At 44.6% G+C, this 19403-nt stretch overlaps 1 protein-coding gene across 6 annotated transcripts; it reads left to right on the top strand.

The window, feature by feature from the left end:
* Positions 1 to 70: 70 nt before the first annotated feature.
* On the top strand, positions 71 to 19294 carry ktn1 (kinectin 1). 6 transcript variants are annotated; one of them, XM_086183381.1, is made up of 36 exons: positions 71 to 310; positions 5749 to 6479; positions 6645 to 6803; positions 6889 to 7005; positions 7104 to 7234; positions 7337 to 7441; positions 7529 to 7669; positions 7774 to 7880; positions 8026 to 8170; positions 8819 to 8915; positions 9034 to 9218; positions 9487 to 9576; positions 9649 to 9686; positions 9772 to 9862; positions 10644 to 10712; positions 10883 to 10920; positions 11073 to 11163; positions 11350 to 11418; positions 11514 to 11551; positions 11918 to 12008; positions 12158 to 12270; positions 12391 to 12475; positions 12640 to 12677; positions 12761 to 12851; positions 13575 to 13661; positions 15375 to 15464; positions 15575 to 15661; positions 15746 to 15835; positions 15930 to 16022; positions 16153 to 16221; positions 16333 to 16416; positions 16814 to 16897; positions 17728 to 17811; positions 17902 to 17997; positions 18086 to 18190; positions 18275 to 19294. In XM_086183381.1, the coding sequence occupies exons 2-36, from the start codon at positions 5750 to 5752 to the stop codon at positions 18302 to 18304; spliced, it is 3858 nt and encodes a 1285-aa protein (XP_086039507.1). In that variant the 5' UTR covers positions 71 to 310; position 5749; the 3' UTR covers positions 18305 to 19294. The 6 variants fall into 6 exon arrangements, with proteins under 6 accessions (XP_086039507.1, XP_086039508.1, XP_086039511.1 ...); XM_086183382.1 differs by having other exon boundaries at positions 6922 to 7005; positions 12637 to 12677; XM_086183386.1 differs by having other exon boundaries at positions 79 to 310; positions 12637 to 12677.
* The last annotated feature ends 109 nt before the right edge of the window (positions 19295 to 19403 follow it).

Consider the following 19403-nt stretch of genomic DNA (forward strand, 5'->3'; position numbering starts at 1 on the left):
TGAAGTAGTGTCACCACGCCCCTCTTTGCCTTTCTGTTGCTTAAGATATAACTGCCAAGGATGTCTCGAAAAGACGGTGCTATTTATTGACATGCCTTCTGCCACACCGGTGCGTTCGGGGCGCCTCGAGGAGAAAATCAAGCGCACCCAGCAGCCTACGTGTGACCCGCCCCCGCGAACCAGAGGCAGCAGATAGTCTGACGGATAGCGCAGCGGAGAGTCAGGTTGGAGCTGGCCTGGTGAGTCTGGAGTCTGCTCGAGTCAACGCAGAGCAACGTCATTTCTTGGAGAACAGCAAACTAAACGTCAGGTAAGAGTTAAGTATCCGTCTCCCGTTGTTTTCTGGCCAAACAGCCAATCAGTCCAGTGTTAGCGCGGCTGAGGTTTTTACTCAGGCCTTGGAACGGCCCACAGGACTCAAACGGAAGAATGGAGCGGCAGACCGGGTCAGAGATTTCAGGAGAGACGGGGGTTGGGTCACCAGCCAGATCAGGCCCGTCGAACAGATGTCCACGCCTCCAGACGAGCTGTTTGTTAAAACTAATTTTAGTGTTGTCCCAAACGTTTTGTTGGTCATTTTAATCGCCGAAGACTTCCTCAGAATGTAATAATTGGATTGGCCGGCTAACGTTAGTTGGCTAACGATTGCATTAGCCCCTCAGAGATAGTGTGGCTCATAAGCTCTAATGTTAGCTTTTCAGTGGGCGAAGTTGAGTGGCGAGCCCTTTCCTGTAAGGATTCAACCATCACAGCAACTACTTGTAGCAATGTGGCTGCCTCCAGTTGATCCTTAGCTTTCATTACTCGGTTTGTGACGGCGTGTGATAGAGAAGCCGCTAGGCTAACCTACCATTAGCTTGCGAGATTAACGTTAGGATCCGTTTTGTTTGTTCCTCCATTTATAACAAGCGTTGGTCTTTTGTGAGAACAGCTGCCATTACGTGTCTTGGTTCACTCGCCCGGTCTAGGCCCACAATTACACATGACCTAGCATGCCGGGACATTTGGTACTCGGCCATGTGAACTGTCAGCTGGCTTGCTGGACATCACTCAAAGAAATGGTATACCCGTAATGGTCGTTGCTAACCTGGTATATCTTCTGTTGTGCCTGGAGGTGTAAATGTGCTATAAGGCTGTATTCCAATCACTTCCTGGTGCATGTAGGGTTGTTAAATGATTTATACTCTTGACCTACGTGCCACTTTGGAGCTCTTTTGAAACCCAAGTCAGTTATAGCCCCGATTTGATCAACTATTCCATCTTCAAGATGTTTGAGGTTGACACATCATATCATTTTTGTCATGTCATCTTTGGCTCTTTCCTTGACTTGTACCGGCAGATAAGCTGTCGTGGGGGTGTTTGAGATTGCTTGGTTCAATACGGTCTCGATAAGTTTCCTTATTACAGTCTTACAAGGAAATCCAGACTATCTCCGGGACCAATATCCTGTTGTTAATGTTTTCCACAAAATGGATAAAATGATAGTCCAGTTGAATATTTTATAAGTGCAAGACAGAAGTGAGGGCTCTTCTTTCTGGCTGTGCTCTCTTTACAGTGTTTCCACTGTATCTTTGCACTTTGCTACCGGCAGTTCAGTTTATTATCAGAATATTGATAATGGTGATTTTTCAGCCCCTCATTCTCACAGGTTAAATATTAATTACCACCATCTTCATGTCATCCTACCTGTCACTTCTAACTTGTGCATTTGAATTGCAAAGCTGCCATTATTGAACATTTATCAAGCTCAGAAATTGCACACTTGACTAGATGTAAGTTTCCTTTTCTTGCACAGCAGAACATGAGGTTGTCATATTGTTGACATCCTAAAGATGCCGTGTGGCTTGCTGCATGGCCTGTTTTTCAAGAACTTGTCTGTGCTGCTTTTTTTGGATGTGAAAGTTGTTCAGAGCTCCCCCTGTGTCCACACTAGTTAAATCAGGAGGCCTCGCCAGCCAAGTAGCTAGATTCCAGGGAGCCAACAGCCCGAGAGGGCTTTGTCCTCCAGGCTCATTTTGATGCTGGGACAAGACTCAGGCTGCACAAGAAGACTCGTGCACCTTCCCCTTTGAGGTGTGAGACTGAAAGTTAGCTAGCAGGCCTCTAACATTCATACCAATTATTCCACCCATACTTTATAAGCTAAGAAGCCAAACACTTCAAGAGTTCTTGGGCTGTTGGACTTTGTCTGATCTGGCAGTTTCCTGTTAAGCACAATGGATGTGACATTAAAAAAAACTTCCTGCTTCAAAAGTTATCGGAAGTTTTTTTTTTTTTTAAACCAATAGTATATCGTGTACATACTATTTTATTGCCTTGCAAGTGGCTGTTAGTTACTATCCAGATTTCAGACAGTAATATCAGAAGTGAATGCCATTTGGGCTGAACAGCAGATTGAAATTTTAACAAAAATCACAAAATGATTTCGTGCTATGTCTAAATTATTCAAGGTAAATATTTGCTAGAGGCAAAACGTGTCTGAAAATACCATTTGAAATAAATATTTCGGCCCGCTAATTGTCGGTTACAAACTTTAAGCAAATCATTCAAGCTAATCCAGATAAAATTAAGACATTATAATTTCAACATGTTTCACATTCAAGACATGAAAAATGACAAGAAAGATCATTCTTTCTACTTGTCAGGGCTTTTTTCCCCAAATTGTTCAGCCCTAACTGCAGCGATCCTGTACGACCGTTTGGGTTTGAGCAGAGAATGAAGATGACCTGAAGGAAAGCTTGACGTTCTCAGGTTCTGGTACGAGTCCACGTTTCACACAGTGCTCTGTAAACCAACAGCTATTTCTCTTCTCAAAGTTAAAATGTACTTTTATGTGTTCACACACAGCTGCCGCCAGCGTGGGGGAATGCATATTTTTTCACACACACGCCAAACACCTTGGATGAATTGGACTGAATAGGAACAGAATGTCTAAAACAAACCTTCTCAAACAACCCTGAGAAGCAGTAAAGATGTATGTTGTTGACCGAGAGCTCTTCATAAAAGTTATGTGATGAGAACTGTAAGAATTCCAAACAAATGTTATTATAAGGGTGTTTGTTCCGGTTTAAGATTAAGGGGAGCGAATCTGAAGAGGAGAGAAAAATTTCTGAGAATAAGAAATAAGAAATGTCATTGCTGCTTCATTGTTTTGGATGAAATGAGAAGTTGTTTTTTTGTTGTTTTTGGGAGTCTGGAGTGAAACAGACATCATTACTCTATTACTAGGCCTAAGCCTGTCAGCCTGTGCTCAGGAAGCCCTACACTGGCAAGTTATTCTTAAATGTATTACCATGTGTAATCTTCTTAATCCAAATTGCTAAAGAGGCCCGGTCTACGACACGGACTACATTACCGCCACAAATCTTGGGATTGTGCAGCACTGTGTACATTGATTGAATTCATTTATTTCCAGCAGTACGGCATATTTCACAACATAAATGACCTGCACCGAGCAAAAATTAATCAGGCAAATACTTTGAATAGAAGACATGCAGGTTCGCTCACGGTTGCTGCCCCTCTCATTTTGTTGCCAACGCAAGTCCGCTATTGTCGCTTGGCGCTAAACTTGCTCCGGTTTTTAAATCTCTGGATTTTTGTAGTCATTGCACAGGTTTGTTCACAGCCCTGGTGCATGCTAGTATGTGTGACACACTCGCAGGGTGACCATGAGACTGTAACTTTGACTTAAACCAGTTACAATGATAATATTTTCCATTTGTGGGCACTGCATGCTCACTGCCTGTACCAACTACGTCTATGTAACAGCTGGCACAGAGATAAAATAGTTTTGAAGGAACAGCGTGGTCTTTGGTTGACATTTTTGGCACCGTTTGAACTCGTTCTTTTTTTTTTTTTTTTAATATTCACATTGCATGACTGAGGCAGTGCATTAAAGCAACATTATGCAGCATTTTCAGCTTAAACTAACAGTTTGAACATCATTTTGATGGTGAAATAATACGGGATGGGCACAAGTAATGTTTTCCTGGCTTGTGTAATCGTATGATATAGTGATATATGTTGTAACTGGTAGTGGAAACAGAAGAGTCAGTAACTGTCAGTGGAAACTAGTATATAGAGCAGCAACATGAGCTAGAGTGATGTCAGCTTAGCTCCTAACAACAAAATACTAAAAGGTGCTTGACTTCCGGTCTAAATTTTTCAGAATAAGTCTTTCAAATCCAGCTCTAGAAAAAAATGATTGCAGTAAGAAAAAATAAAAAAAAAAGGCATTGCATTGATCCCTGGTGTTCCCTCGTAACAGCGAGAACTCGGTTACTCACAGCTATCCTTAATCCGGACGTGTGAAAAAGAACGGTGGCACTTTGATTCCCCCTCAGAGCTCAGTGTATTTGTTTCTGCTTTATGTAATTTAAGCTAATTAGATACTTCTGCTGGCTCACAGTGCTGCTTTCAGGTACTAGAAATTGTTTTGGAATTCTCTGTATATTCTAGCGCAGGACGTTACTAGAGGAAGCCGAGGAGAGAGACATGAGACCTGTTTGTCAGCGGTTGTGTTTCCATTTATTCCTTAGAGAATTTTAAGCGCCAGAATGTGGTGGATGTATCTTATAAAAGGAAATGCGCACCATGGGTTTGTTTCCATCAGCTAGTTTGAATTGAAGTCTTTAATGCACTGCTACAGCCTAAAAAAAACAATACACCGAGTAGAATAATTGTTACCTTTCTGACATTTAACAAAAGCTGAGAAATCACAGGCTTTGTAAAAGCAGTGCTTAAACTGGCTTCCGTCGAGAAATAAGTTGCATCGTCTCCGATCATTTCTGCTTTGTCTGCATTGATTCCACCCCAATTCATCCTAACAAGTTAATGAATGCGAAAGCTTTCTGAGATGATGATTGTCTGAAGTCTCAGGACCTCGTGGTAGGAGAGCCAAACTGCAGCTGCAGCCGTCCTCCTTGGGTTACTCTTGTGCGTGGGTGTATTTTTGCCTCTCCAAAATCCATCCTGATACGAGTGTTCAGAAAACCAACATGTTGCCCTTGTAAGGGGCTGAAGCAGTGAAGTGACTAAATGAGAGTGAGTCACGTTCTCTTAAGTCGTGTTTGCCATGTTTTTGACCCGTTTCGTTTTTCTTTTTTTCTCCTATGTTTTAGCCAGTATGAATGGAGTTGATGGCCTTAATTCTCTTCTTTCGATGTGTGTTTTTTCCAGGCCTCCGCCTTTATGTAAAGGTGAAGAGGACGTTACGTTGTGTATCTAGCTTGGTAACGTTGTCAAATTGGATCATATTACTAAGAGGTCGGCGATGGCCCTCTCACTCACCCTCTCAGCATTAGTGAAGTACTAAACCCCACCCACCATCACCACCACCAGTCTCAGTCAGCCCTTTGCATCAGGGTTTAATTCAAATTATTGTCATTGTGACTAAAACTGGCCTGTTGGACTATGTGAAAACTCGTTAATCCAACTGAAATCGTACTTGCTGAAGTCAAACGAGCAAACCTAGAAAAAGCCGTTAGTCTGCTGTTCAACTGGGATGCTGCTTGTTGCTGGTTTATGTTTGCCCTGTGAAGCAAAAAGGGAAATCAGAAGAAATCTGATTGCAACTGAATGTAAGGTGCCATACCTCCACCCACTGCTTATAATACTCTTGGCATCTCTGGAATTGGTTAGGTTGCTGATTGCCCCATGGTTGTAATGTCAAACATACGCTAAAACGTTTTAGCGGTTAATTACATGGAAAGTTATCCAAACTAATCCCATTGTCTTTCTGTGCTTCAGAATGGCGGTGGATATCTACGACTCTCAGTACCTGCTCATCCTGGCCCCTTCCCTGGTCATTGCCCTCATGTTCCTCTTCTTCTGGCTCTTCATGAAGGAGACCTCCTATGATGAGGTGCTGGCCAGGCAGAAACGAGACCTCAAGCTGCCACTGTCCAAGCCAGAGACCCGTAAGAAGAATGAAAAGAAGAAGAGTAAGAAGAAGGAAGGTGCTAATGCAGGAGGTGGCGGAGGTGGAGGTGGTGGGGGAGAGTCTGAAGAGGATCTGCGAGACTTTGATGGGGTTGATGGCACCCACAGCTCCGCACTGGAGATGGAAGAGGAACCTGCACCAGAGGTGACACCAGCTCCTTCTCCACCAACACCGACACCCTACGTGTCTGTCCCAGTAACAACAGAGGCTCCTGTAGGTCTGCGGGAGAGAAAGAAAAAGGAGAAAAAAGCTGCAAAGGCTGCAGCTGCCGCTGCCGCAGCAGCAGCAGCAGCAGCAGCGGCGGCAGCAGCCGCTGCAGTTACGTCTGCCCCCCTTGAGGAGCCAGAAGTGAACGGCTCCAAGCTGGTCAACCGCAAGACAGAGCCCCCTATGGCTGCGAGCAAACAACCCAGCCCACCCTCTCCCCAGCTTGAAGCTCAGGTTCAGGTCCAAGCTGCCCAGGCTCCTGCTCTAGCTCAGACACCTCCTCAGACCTCTGGGAAGAAAAAAGAGAAGAAGAAACAAAAAACAGAGGGAGGTAGGTTGCCTAGAGTACTTCTAAAGTGGCAATTTGTCTCAAACTGCCGACTAGTCCATGGTTCAGTTAATTCTCTCATGAAGTTACACTAGAAATTGCAAGGCAAATATGAGATTTAGAGTGTGAGTGACAAGTGAGGATCAACCGTCACTCGTCTCTTTCCAGCTGATGACCAGCAGCCAGAGGTGAAAGCAGAACAGGCTCCAGCACCGGTCAAGAAGGAGTCTCCTGTTGTGGCTGAAACCAAACCTCTCGACACTGCAACTCCTGTTGCTCCCAGCGGCAAGAAGAAGAACTCAGCCAAGAAGCAGAAGACAGAGCCTGGTAATGATGCTCAGCTTCTATCCATAAACACTGACTGAGCATTGAACTCATCACCTTGTAATCATCTGACCTCTCTCGCATCCAGTCGATGACTCCCATGTTCTGGCTGACTCAGCAGCTTCTGCCAACCACCAGGCAGCCCATAATGATGATGCACCATCCAGAGGGAGTAGTAAAAAACAGAAGAATGAGACGGATAAAGGTGAGAGAAAAACCCAGCTCTTTTTGCCATCTTATTATTGACTATTGCACAGCTTATAACCTGTTTAATTGGTCATGTGTCTTGTCATGTGTTAACAGAGAACACAGAGCTGAAGCTGAAGGAGCTGCTCTCTGGTCTGTCCAGCCTGGCTCTGTCAGAAGCTGAGGCTATCAGTGTGATCACTGTGCTGCGGGAGAAGAGCCCGAGCGCCTTGGAAGCCTGGCGCAAAGTGAGAGATTTTGAAGTCATACATATCAATTATGGGTCGTGACAAGAGTCATTTTACATGATTTATGACACCCGTTTCATTTTGTTTCTCTCTCACCACCAGTCTGCCACCAGACCGGACCCAGCTGCTCAGGAACGAGAACGACTCCTAACTACTCTTCAGGAGGAGGCTTCCATTGCCAAGGACAAAGTGAAACAACTCAGCCAGGTTCAGACTCTATCTTTTACTTGAAAAGGGTGATGTTTTCTATCTCAGGATGAATTTGTGTGCCACATTTTTTTCTCTTCTCCTCAGGAGCTTCAGGTTGAGAAGCAAAAGACCGGCCGGGTGGAGGCCATGATGAGAGACCAACGCGCAGCAATGGAGAAGGAACTTGGAGGCATGCAGGCTAAAGCTCAGGGCAGCTACCAGGAGCTCCAGACCATGCAGATTAAGGTGAGGCTGTCATGTATTCCCTAAAATGATCACCTTTCATTTGTTTTCCAGTCTGTTTTGCCTCACTATTGCAGCTTAGCATCATTGAGATTGTTTGTGTGCAGTTCCAGCAGGTGAGGGAGCAGCTGGAGGGCCAGATCACTCGACTGCAGCAGGAGAACGGAATCCTGAGGGACGCCGTCAGCTCTGCCACCAACCAAATGGAGAGCAAGTCAGTGTGGCACTGCAGTACACAAGATCTTACCTTAGCACGATCCTCAGTGTCTTCCACGTTAATCATATTCACATAATATTTCGTTGATGAGACAACTTCCCTCAACAGTTTGGATGTCACTTCAGTATGTATTTCTTGGCAGGAATTCGGCGGAGATGAACAAGTTGCGTTCCGAGTATGCTGGTCTGATGAAAGAACTGTCAGACAACAATAGCAAGCTACAACAGGAGGAACACCAGAGGAAGTCACTGGAGGTCAACTACAAGCAGAACGTGTCCCAGCTGGAGGTACGCTAATCCAGAATCCAGATGCCCATCAAGGTTTATTTGGCCCGTGTGCTTCACTGATTTCCCCAGCCGAGACAAGGAAAAAACCCCAAACAATGAACCGAACTGTTTAAAGTCTTAGCATGCCGCACAACTTCATATCTGTTGAGTGGGTGTGACAGCATTAGCAGGGAAATGGGAGGAGGTTGTTGGTGGAAGTCCTGGGGAGGGGTGTGGGAAATGGGACCCAGGTTGGGAGGGATCATGTTGGCTTTGGAAGCTGGGATGTTTGAGGCTTTGTGCTGTGCATAAACACCACTTTTCCTGCTAGACAGCCAGATCAGCCTTTCTTGTCTTTTTTTTTTTCCCCCCCTCAATCCACACAATCAAAGAAGGTGATTTAATTGAAGTTGGCAGCTTGACACAGATGATTCTCAACAAAGAGCCACGCCACAAGTTTTGAAACCCGTTTTTCTTCATTGATGAGCCAATGTTATTGAAATGCTCTTGTCTCTTTGATTAGTTTGACAGATCCTGAGCTTTATTTTCACTCTTGAGGAAAAAGAGATGACTAGCCATGCTAAAATGAAAATAGTGAGATTGAGATTAATATTTGTTGAAGTACATGAGAAGAATGCTCATCAAATGTTCTGTATTTCTTGGTCCCAGGCCCAACTCCAGGACGCAAAGCGACGCTGGGAAGAACTGCAGAATTTCCTCCATAATGTCAACGCCGAACGAGAGAAACTTCAAGCATCTAATCAAGGTCATCAGACACATTGCATGATTTTATTTATTTGTTTATTTATTTTTGTTAATTCTACAAAGGGTCAGGTTCCTGTCAACATTGGATTTTTATTGTGTGTGTGTGTGTGTGTGTGCAGAGCTCCACAGCCAGATGTTAGCTGTGGAGACAGAGATGAACAATAAGAACAAGGAGGTCCAGACCCTCGCCAACAGCCTGACCGAAGCTGTGGTGTCAAATGAGCGGCTGGAGCAAAGAGTGAGGGAGCTGTTGGAGGCGTCCCAGCACAGTATGCCTGATGACTCCCTGCAGGCCCATGCTCAGGTGAGGCGCTGTCGCTCAGCTTCTAACCCAGTATCAAAGTTTGAAACATGTTCTTTCCTCACTTAACAGAAGGGAAAAAACAAAAGCAATTTGTGCTTTATGAAATGGGATTGTATTGAATTGCATTAAATTTCACTGGAGTAAAGCTGGAATAGAATTTGATTATCTTGACGCCTCCTTCAAATGCATCTCTCCATTGGTGATTCTATATCGAGATCCGGAGCTAATGCACTTTGTAGTCGCTAATGTTTCGGGTGTTTCTTGACAGGAACTTTTGAAAGAAAACAAAGATCTTCAGGTCCAGAAAGAGACACTCCAAGTCCAGAATGAGAGCCTACAGGCCCAGATCTCCTCACAGGTATATAGGACTCCACAGTCAGCCCTTGCTGAAGTGAGTGTATGCATGTTAATAAGATGTCATTTCCCCCAGGCCACCCATGTCTCCCATATTGAGGAGCTACAGAAGCTGTAAGAACCTTTCACATGGAGTAATCCTATTAAAGATGATACTATTATCAGTGCTGGTTTGCTAACGCCTCCTTGTTCTGTCCAGACTGGCTGAGAAAGAGTTGCAGAGGAAGAGTCTGGAGGATTCTCTCAACGCCGAGAGGAGCAGTGGCGCCAGTAGAGAAACCAACATGCAGGTAGAGTTTCTAGCGCTTCATTTGCAGCGTCAAACGTTACACAGTTCCAGTCAGGGGTGGGTGATGTATCAAATATACTCGGATGCATCGCAGCTTGTGCTCAGAGGGCTATTAAATGACTTGATCACAGACATGAGACTTTGCTTCGCATGCATACTCCTAGGCATGCACCTGACTCCTAATAGGGTTACTCAGGTTCCAAAAGAAGCTCCGTAATAGACATGGCTGTGCACTGATTCCTGTTATGGATGGACACAAGACGCAAATGCAGCGCAGAGCCTTTGTTTCACTAATTGATAATTTAATTTACTACACATTTTGTTTGAAAAGTGACCACTGTGTTCTGACAGCTGTCTGTGTTATCACTCAGAGAATATCCACATCGAAGAAAGTCCAAAATCCGTATAGTCTGGTAAATGTTGCAGAGACGACCAGCACACATCTGTAATTATATGTATCAAAGAGTAAAGTTGCGTGTGCATTAAGAGCTTTGGAAAAGATTTCTAAAGTGTATCACTATCTTGGCTAAATATATCATTAACATTATTTACAGGCCACTCCTGATTTAATTGTTGAACACATGATCGGCCTCTCGCCGCGCTGAGGGGTGAAGACATGTTCAGGCACATTTACCAATTCATCATGTTCACATGCCAAAGGATTTTCATCTTAGTTGTGATAAGCACACACAGAGTTGAGTGGTACAGTCTGATCCTTTCCTGTCTCTGTTGTTACCCCTCCCCCCCCTCCTCCTCCTCCTCCTCCACCTCCTCCTCCACAGGCCTTACACAATGAGAACATGTCACTGAAGGCAGATATTCAGAATCTGCAGGCCCAGATTTCTGAGCAGGTCAGCTGTGTTCTTTGATCGAGATCAGTGAGTTTGGTCTTGTCTTTGACACTCTCTCAATCTCTGTCTCTCTCTCCCTCTCTCTCTCTCTCTCTCTCTCTCTCTGTCTGTCTCTCGCTCTTTCTCTCTCTCTGTCTCCTACTCTTTGACTACCTTTGATTCTCATTCAGACTGCCTCCCAACTGGCTTTGGATCAGATCCAGAAGAGGTGTGTGTGTGTGTGTGTGTGTGTGTGTGTGTGTGTGTGTGTGTGTGTGTGAATACTGACAACTATTTCTAGAAATGCATATTTTGATCAATCTATGTAGTTAATAATTTATAATTTGTAAATAACAGTTTTCAAACCTTACCTCCTACCAGTGTTCAAGAAAGGGAGGAGAACATGAAAACAGTGGAGGGTCTGCTGGAGAAGGGCCTGATTGAAGTGGCCAACAAAGAGGAGGAACTCAAGGTGTGTGTGTGTGTTTGTGTGTGTGTGTGGTTTTCTTTGTGTCAGAGTCTCTCACACACATCCACATTTGACTGACATCAGCATCCCTGAAGTGACTCTGCATTTCGTTGCATTTCATCCTTGTAATTTAAATCCATACTTGGCAAAAAAAACAACATGTTCAAGTGGTTTCTTTCCTCAATTCAGGCTGTAAGAGAAGAGAATCTGGACCTAAAACAAGATTTGGAGATCCTTCAGAGAAAGATGGCAGAGCAGGTGAGTTAATCTGACATCCGTAATTAAAACGGCATCTTCTTTTTGCTACTCTGGTCTGTTTTCTCTTGCTTTATTTTCATCATCTTATATCACAGGTGCCATCAGAATCACTCATGCAAGAACTGCAGAGCAAGTAAGATTTTAGGGTTCGTTTCATTATTGTGTTTGTGTGTGTGTGTGTGTGTGTGTGTGTGTGTGTGTGTGTGTGTGTGTGTGTTCAGTGTCTTCACTAATCAACACAAACCAGCTTTAATTCCAGTAACACAAGTCAGCTAATAGTAACAGGTTTTTCAAACTAGCTGAATGAAGAGCAGCTGATGCATGCCATAATTTTATGTTGTGAAAACAAACTAGACCGACGATGCCAACAAATCAACACAAATGACTTCTGGCAACTTCGGCAAAGAGCTTTTTAACACTTATGAGTATTTGAATGTCCTCATCATATGTACATGTCGTTATATGCAGTATCTTTATGGGCTGTAATTGTGCTTTACAGGATTCAGGAAAGGGACGTGAAGCTAAAATTAGTGGAGGAAAGCCTCCAGGCAGCACAAGACAGCAGCTCTGCCCAAGCCAAGATGGTTGAGGTGAGGAATTCAACATTCCCTTTCTTAACTCTCTGTCAAGGAAATACTTCATTTGCAACTTTCAGGAGACCAGAAATAGTGTCCCTCATATTGCAAGTGCAGTCTTGTCCTAGTTTCTGCTCTTGTCTGAAGCCGTTTTTGTCTTGCAGGCTCTGGAGCAGCAGTTGGTTGCCCTGCAGGCAGAGATGGAGCAGCTGAGACAGAAGGAGACGCCAGGAGAGCTGACCAGTTCTGGTGCTCAGCTCCAAGAACTCCATGCTCAGTATGTTAACCTCCCCAACACACACACGCGCGCACGCACATACACACACGCATGTCACTATGCAGTCTCCCTGTGAGGGCATGCCAAATCAGGCTACTAACGAGGACATGTGATCCACAGACTGGCTGCGAAGGACCAGGAGGTCCAGATGCTGCAGGAGAAGATGAAGGAGCTGAGTGAGACGATGGTGCAGGTACATCAACAGGTGAGGAGGCACCACAGATAGAAATGACTGGCTACACACTGAGTGTGACATTTTCGGAAGCTTTTACAGGCTACAGCTCGATGCATGAACATTTCTGTCTCTGTGTTATAAATTCTCCATCTATGTTTTTGATCACAGCCTTTTCTCCTCTCTTCCAATAGCAGTCCAACACTGGGATCCCAAGCTCAGAGCTTCTTACAGCGTGAGTAATGCTGAACACTGAACCACTCGGGTGTTTTTCCAGGAGAGGAGCCTTTACTACATGTGATGTGTTGTGTCTATCAGGTTGTCGGAGAAGGAGCAGCAGCTCTCAGATCTGCAGGGTGAGCTGGCTGAGCTGAGGGACTCCCTGGAGCTGCATAGGAAGAAGAACAATGTAGGTTTCCTCCAGAGATGACCTGAACTGTTTAATACCACTGGCAGCTCTGGTCCAGCCCTGTGAGAAACCTTTTGTGTGGTACCCCCTGAAAACACTCCCATCACAGTGGAGGTGCACACACGTCCATAACCTCCCCCCCACTTAGTTTGACTTGGTCTTGGTCATTTAAATGTTTGGTTTCATTTGTTGTCGTTTCTAGCCAACATGGTTATACATATCAGTGCAGATGTCTGTTTTGATTTGGATTGCTCAAGCTGAACGTTGCATAACTGGGCTCCCAGCCTACTCTTGTTAGGCTCGCCGCTGGCCATGACGGTTCCAGCGAGCTTGTCTGTGCTTGTGGGTGATTCAGAGCAGTAGAACTCGCCTACCTTTTTATTTTTGACAGAGGCACTTGATTTGAAAAGCATCTTTACTTTTTCAGACACTACATTTCTTAACAGTATTACCTTAATTTGAATAGGAGGTACTGGTTAATCCTACTATGTATATTTATCTTGTCTTGCATATTGTGCATGCTGCTTTTACCCACATGGTGTGAGACTGGTGCTCTCAGGGTTCCTAATTCTCATAAATTGTTGGAGCATGGGTGAAAGGCGGAGTGTAGTCATCTTAGAGTGACACATTGGTTCCGCCGTGGTCTGTATTTGAGGGTCACTGCATGCATTTTTCCCTGAGGCTAAACTGAAAGTAGTATTTCTCTGGAACTGACCAAAACAGGAGCTCCGGGAGAAAAACTGGAGTGCAATGGAAGCTCTGTCAGCCACCGAGTCCATGCTTCAAGGAAAACTCAGCAAAGCTGTCAAGGTTCGACACCCCACCTCAGTCTGCTTCACTCTAGTTCCAATCTGATGCATTCCCCCAAGATGCTCCTTTTTTTTTTTTCCTTCTTTTTTTTGCCATAATCGATCCAATGAGATGTATTTTTCCGCCATCATCCATAACAAAGCTGCATACTCATTTACCTCAATCCCCCCCTCCCTTTGGCTGAGTGTGGAGCTGTTGAACTACTCCTGTTCGAAATCTCAGAACTCTTTTAACTAAATCAATCTTTTTTTCTCCCCCCCCCTTTTTTTTTTTATTCTCGTTGAAAGCGGTGGGCAATATGGCTAAAATCTTTTATCACAGTAAATGTCATTATAGGTCACAATACAGGAATTTTTCTGTAAATTCAGTTGAAGAAAAAGTCCCTTTTTATATTTGATTTATTTTCCTCTTTTATTTCGAACTTCCATACAGATTTGGGATGGTTAGGATTCCGCCTCCTGCTCTGTATGAATTTCACTTCGCCATGCACCGCAAATTCTTGAAAATGTACTTTCTGTGGTAGAAACGTTAAATCTCTACCGTCATATGGCCCGACCCTACTCGTGGATATGTTCTCGACTCGAACCTGTTGCCCAAAGCTGCAGCTGATGCTTGGAAATGAGTGTGCAGTGACCTAGTAATGGTTTCACTAGATGTCATTAGGTTTGAAGTATTCATGGCAATCATTTCAGCTCCTTCCTGTCTCTCTGTCATGTGACTCATTTCTTGCATGGTTCTTTTTTTTTTTTTTTTTTGCCTTTCTGCTTGTGACATCTGAACTGTCAGTAATCCACTGCGATTTAAAAAAAAAAAAAATTTTTTTAATGCAATTAATTCTTTTAAGGAAGCTTTTTAATGATCAGTATGTGCTCGCTTCAGAAATGTTTGTTCCTTATGAAGAACTATGTATTTCATATAGTTGCAGGTCCCCTCGTGTAGACAGAAGTGAGCTACCAGATACAGTAGCTGTTCTATTCATAGTTTTATATACATATATATAAGTGTGTGTGTGTGTGTATATTTTTGCCATCGCCCTCCCTCAGCAGTGACGGATACATGCTGAACCATCATCTTGGCAGCTGCTCATCTGCCATTTTAGCACAGTAGAGGCGTCCGTCTCAGAGCTGAACCGGGGAGCTCCTTTGGCAGCTGTTGTGTACCGTCAGTGCACGCTGGTTGTACATTCAACTTTATGCTCAAGAGCTGCTTTGTGACACCATGTGTTTATATGAATGGAGGTTAGCTGACATCGTTCTCCCTTCAGGCCTAAGAGTGACAGTGCATGACACTGGCCTATTGAGGGAGGACTGATAGCTACCTTTTTATCATTGGAGAGTTTTTTAAAGGTGCTTTTTACATGTCATGAGGAGGGAGTGATGTGTTTGTTTCCTTTAAGCTTTGGGAAGCGGTTCCAGGAGAACTGGCGTATGTGAGGTGCTGTGAATTAGACGTGTCAAGGTTTGCTGATGGTGACTTCAGTAAAACAGTGTCAACTTAAAAGGTTTCTGTGACACTGATCAGGGTGAATTAAGTACTTAAGAGCTCATGGAGATGATAGTGAGGAAGAAAAACAAGGTTGTGGTCATATCTGCTCATATGACCACTGGACCTTCCATGCAGCTGAACCATACGTACAGTCTGGGCTCAATCCCCCTCTCCTCTCCTTGTTTTCCCTCCTCCATTTCCACTTTGCCCTCCCACATCACCTTGTAGGAGAACCAGACGGCTCTAGCAGCGTCTCAGGCTGAGTGTCGTGATGTTCTGCACAGACTTCTGCCCCACGTGCCTCTGCCTAATGAGCAGGTATGGGTATTACAATTTTACTGCCAGGCCAATTATTACTCTTGTAATTATTATTATGTGAACTTCTCTGAAATGTGACCCTTCACTTCCTGTTTCTGCGTTTCTGCTAGAACCATCAGGAGTGGCTTCACAGCTTTGAGAGCGCAGTCCCTGAAAGTTCGGCAGCACAATCCAACCCTGCATCAGGGAACTCTGAGGCAAGTGTTCAAGAAAAAAAGAGAAGTGAAATGGGTGGGGGGAGTGGAGTGCAACATGACCCTTTGATGCTCTTCTTTCACCAGGGACTGTCTGAGAAGCTGAAAGAAGCTGAAGAAGCCCAACGGATCCTACAGAAAGACTGCGAGACATACAAGAAAGTTTTAGCAGAGACAGTGAGAGAGGATTTGTTTTTATCAAGTGTTCACCACGACGGTGTATGTAGCAGCATCTTGCAAAACTGAAGTGTCATTCCTACTGTGTCCACAGGAGGGCATCCTGCAGCGCCTCCAGAGCAGCGTGGAGCAGGAGGAGTCCCGCTGGAGGGTTAAGGTGGAGCTGTCTCAGGCCGAGCTCCGAGAGGTAGGTATTCAGGTCTAGCTGGAAATGACACCTGGATGGATCACTGTCATATTCTATTACAACTTGTGGTGTGTGTGTGTGTGTGTGTGTGCGCGCTTTAATCAGGTCCTTCTTCTTTTTCTAACCTCAGATGAACCAGAAAGTCATAACTCTGGAGCAAGAGATCGAGAGACTAACTGATGGGGCAGAGTTGGAAAATGTCAGTGGGGACACTCCTCAAGCTTTTACACATTTCCTCAAAGACTTCTCACACTTGTTAAATGTCATCGTCACTGCTATTGGTCTCACTTGTATTCTCCTCTGACTCCAGCTGAGGAGAGAGAAGCAGCACTTGGAGTCTGAGTTAGAGAGGGCGGAGCGTGAGAGCGCCACCTATGTGACAGAGGTCAGAGAGGTGAGCCGAAGCTGGACTTTCCTCAGTCGTGTCACACAGCATTCCACCTCCTGCAGCTAAACGATGAACTCTGTTGGTTCCTTGGTGATGGCGTGCTTCTCTCCCCTGTACGCATCCTGTTTATTGAGGGAATCCATACCAAATGTAGCTGCACTAAAAGTACAGACACACACACACCACTTACCAGACTAACTTTAGATCTATTTTTGTCAGTTCCATACGCAACAGGATCCCATGGTTCATCAGTGGACACACTCACCACTTCTAGGACTCATATGGCTGGAGCAGATTACACCACTGTGTAGACTAGTTCCTAGTAGCACTGTTCCGCATCAAGTCTCCCCACCTTCCCACCCCCCAAGACTCATTATACCCATCATCTCAAACTTAATTTCAGCTCAAAGATCTGTTGACTGAATTGCAGACCAGACTAGATGGCTCATATACAGAGGCCATCAGGCAGAATGAGGAGCTGAATTTGGTAAGCGTTGCTCATCCTGTAGCTAGAGCTCCTTTATTTGAAACCTCTCCCTGTTGCACTGAGCTCCACACCGGCCGCCACAGGACGGGGCACTAACCTACACCATCATTCATAACCTCAGCTCACTTGCTTGCTCTGCATAATATGTATTACTGTCCTATTTTCACATCGCAAGCAAAAGTATTCTGGAAATGTCTGTGGCTATGAATGATGACTCACCTTCACGCTGGGTCACACTTACAAGACTAACTCTCCCTTCCCTGCCCTCGCACCAGAGCTCTTCTCTCTGTGGTCAGGTGTTGTAGAACTGATGCACTAGTTGACTCCTCATTCTGCAAAGGCTGCACTCTTGTCGTCCCATCTTCAGCCTCTATACAACCCTCGTTTCTTTGTCTTTATTGCTTTGTTTTTTAATCATAATAAATAGTCAAGCTGAGCTTTTGTTACCGTACAATGCATTGTGCTTCAGAAGATGAATGACATACTTCTACTGTTTATCTTGCAATCGCTAAGCCTAAAGGAAACCGACTGCAGCTGTTACGAGTCTTATATGCTGTAATATCCTGTTTCATAGTATGATAACCCTCTGAGAAGTGTTGCAGGTTCTGATAAGCCTTGAAAGATGGTACATAGGTGTCCGCACCAACAGTTACTTGCTTTTTTTCCTTCTCCACGTGGCTATCATTGATGTGAAAGAGGCCTATGTCAGATAAATTAAATGTATTCGGTGTTTTCGATGCGTTCATGGCTGAATTTGAATTCCGAGGTGGGTTATTATTTTTTTGTTTAGGAAAACTGCCATCAGCTTTACATTTGTATTTTGATTCCAGCTGAAAACCCAGCTGACTGAGACTCTGTCCAAGCTGGAGACGGAGGAGAATGAGAGGCAAAGAGTAGCTGGCGACCTCTACAAGGTATGACAGAGACTTGCATGTCAATTTTTGGGAAACCTCTCACTCCTGGCTGGAATTGTAAACAAGACAAACTTGTCATCTGTAACCCAGGCCCAACAGTCTGTGGATCTGATCCAGGGGGAGCTCTCAAAAGTGACAGACAACACAGATGACCTGATAGAGAACAGCAGCCTGTCGTCGCAGAGAGTAAGAGTGTGGGGAAGTTGGTGAAGTGCTCTGTTTCTGTAGTGTTATCAGATCTAAAGGTGTGTGTGTGTGTGTGTCTGTCTGTCAGGAAGAGATTGACAGAAAGGAAAAGATGACTGCAGGACTCAACCAGACAGTCCGAGAACTGCAGCAGCTGCTACAAGGGGTCAGCCGGCAACTCACAAAAGAGGCGGTAAGATCTGTTCCTTCCAATAATGACTACTTGTGATCCCGCATGTTTCTGAGAATTCTACATTTGTGCTTCTTTTCTCTCAAGGATGTAGACAAAGATCTGCCCAAGGTATAGTGAACGGAGATTGGACGCAGGCGCAGCCACTCTCGACTGCACTACAGAGACCACATTTGACCTTTGGTCCCATCACTACCACTGTCACACCATACTGTCACACCCAGCCTGTTCTGCCCCACCCTCCGTCACCTCACCTGTGCTGGAGGCAGGCTCACACCGACTCTGGCTGAGGCACTGGCCGACAAATCCTGGCCACAAGGGAGCGGGGCAGAGGTTACTCTTAATTCCAAACTCTCCGAACACTGCACCAAGACACACACTCCTCCACTCCCACCACATTCCTCGTCAGCAGCGTTGCTAGTTAATTTTTATTCTAATCTTATAAATGACATCCTGCATAATTCAAAGTGTGTGGCGACCATTCCTCTGTTTAGAGCACCTGTATTTTTCAATGAGATCTTTTTGAATACTCCAGTAGTTTATTTGTCACAAGAAGGCAGTGATACAAATTTCCAACTTGACTTATCAAACTTTGGGTTTTCAGCCTTTCTTTTCTCTTAACTTAAAGATATGTATTGTTTTTAATGTACCAGTTAGGACCTGCTGAAATACACCATGTTGTTGATCTGTTTGCCTCTCGGCCACAAACCTGTCACCCACCTGTGTATCGTCTGGCATTCATGAACACATAGCTCCATGCGTATCTTGGCTAAGTATTGGGTGGGAGAGGGAAGATCGGGTTGGGGGGGGGGTCTCTGCATATCAGATGGGTCACTAGGTGACTGTAACTATGGAGATACAGGGACAAGTTGTACGTGAGTCTGTACTGCAGCTCAAAAGAGAAGGGAGTCTGTTAGCCTGGCTGTGGAGGGAGATGGCCAGGACACCAGTGTAGAGGTTTTAATTCTACCGCAACTACTCTAGGAATAAGTGTCCCATATCATCTGTAATCAACACTTGCTATATTGTTGCTAAGTACATTAACACTGAAGATTTTGTTCTTTTTGTAACAGGTGATGTTAATAAAAGGGATGCTTGATAAATCTGCTCTTTGTCCTGTGTAGCTGTTTTTTCTTCTGATGCGCTTCTTTGTTTTCACCACTAGGGGACACCACATGATCTTCTTTCAAATTGATTCAGTTTTAGCTCCTTGAAA

The sequence above is a fragment of the Aulostomus chinensis genome, chromosome 17, assembly GCF_037954235.1.
Source record: "Aulostomus chinensis isolate RoL2024-O1b breed Wild chromosome 17, RoL_Achi_v1.0, whole genome shotgun sequence".
In the NCBI taxonomy this organism is placed as follows: Eukaryota; Metazoa; Chordata; class Actinopteri; order Syngnathiformes; family Aulostomidae; genus Aulostomus; species Aulostomus chinensis.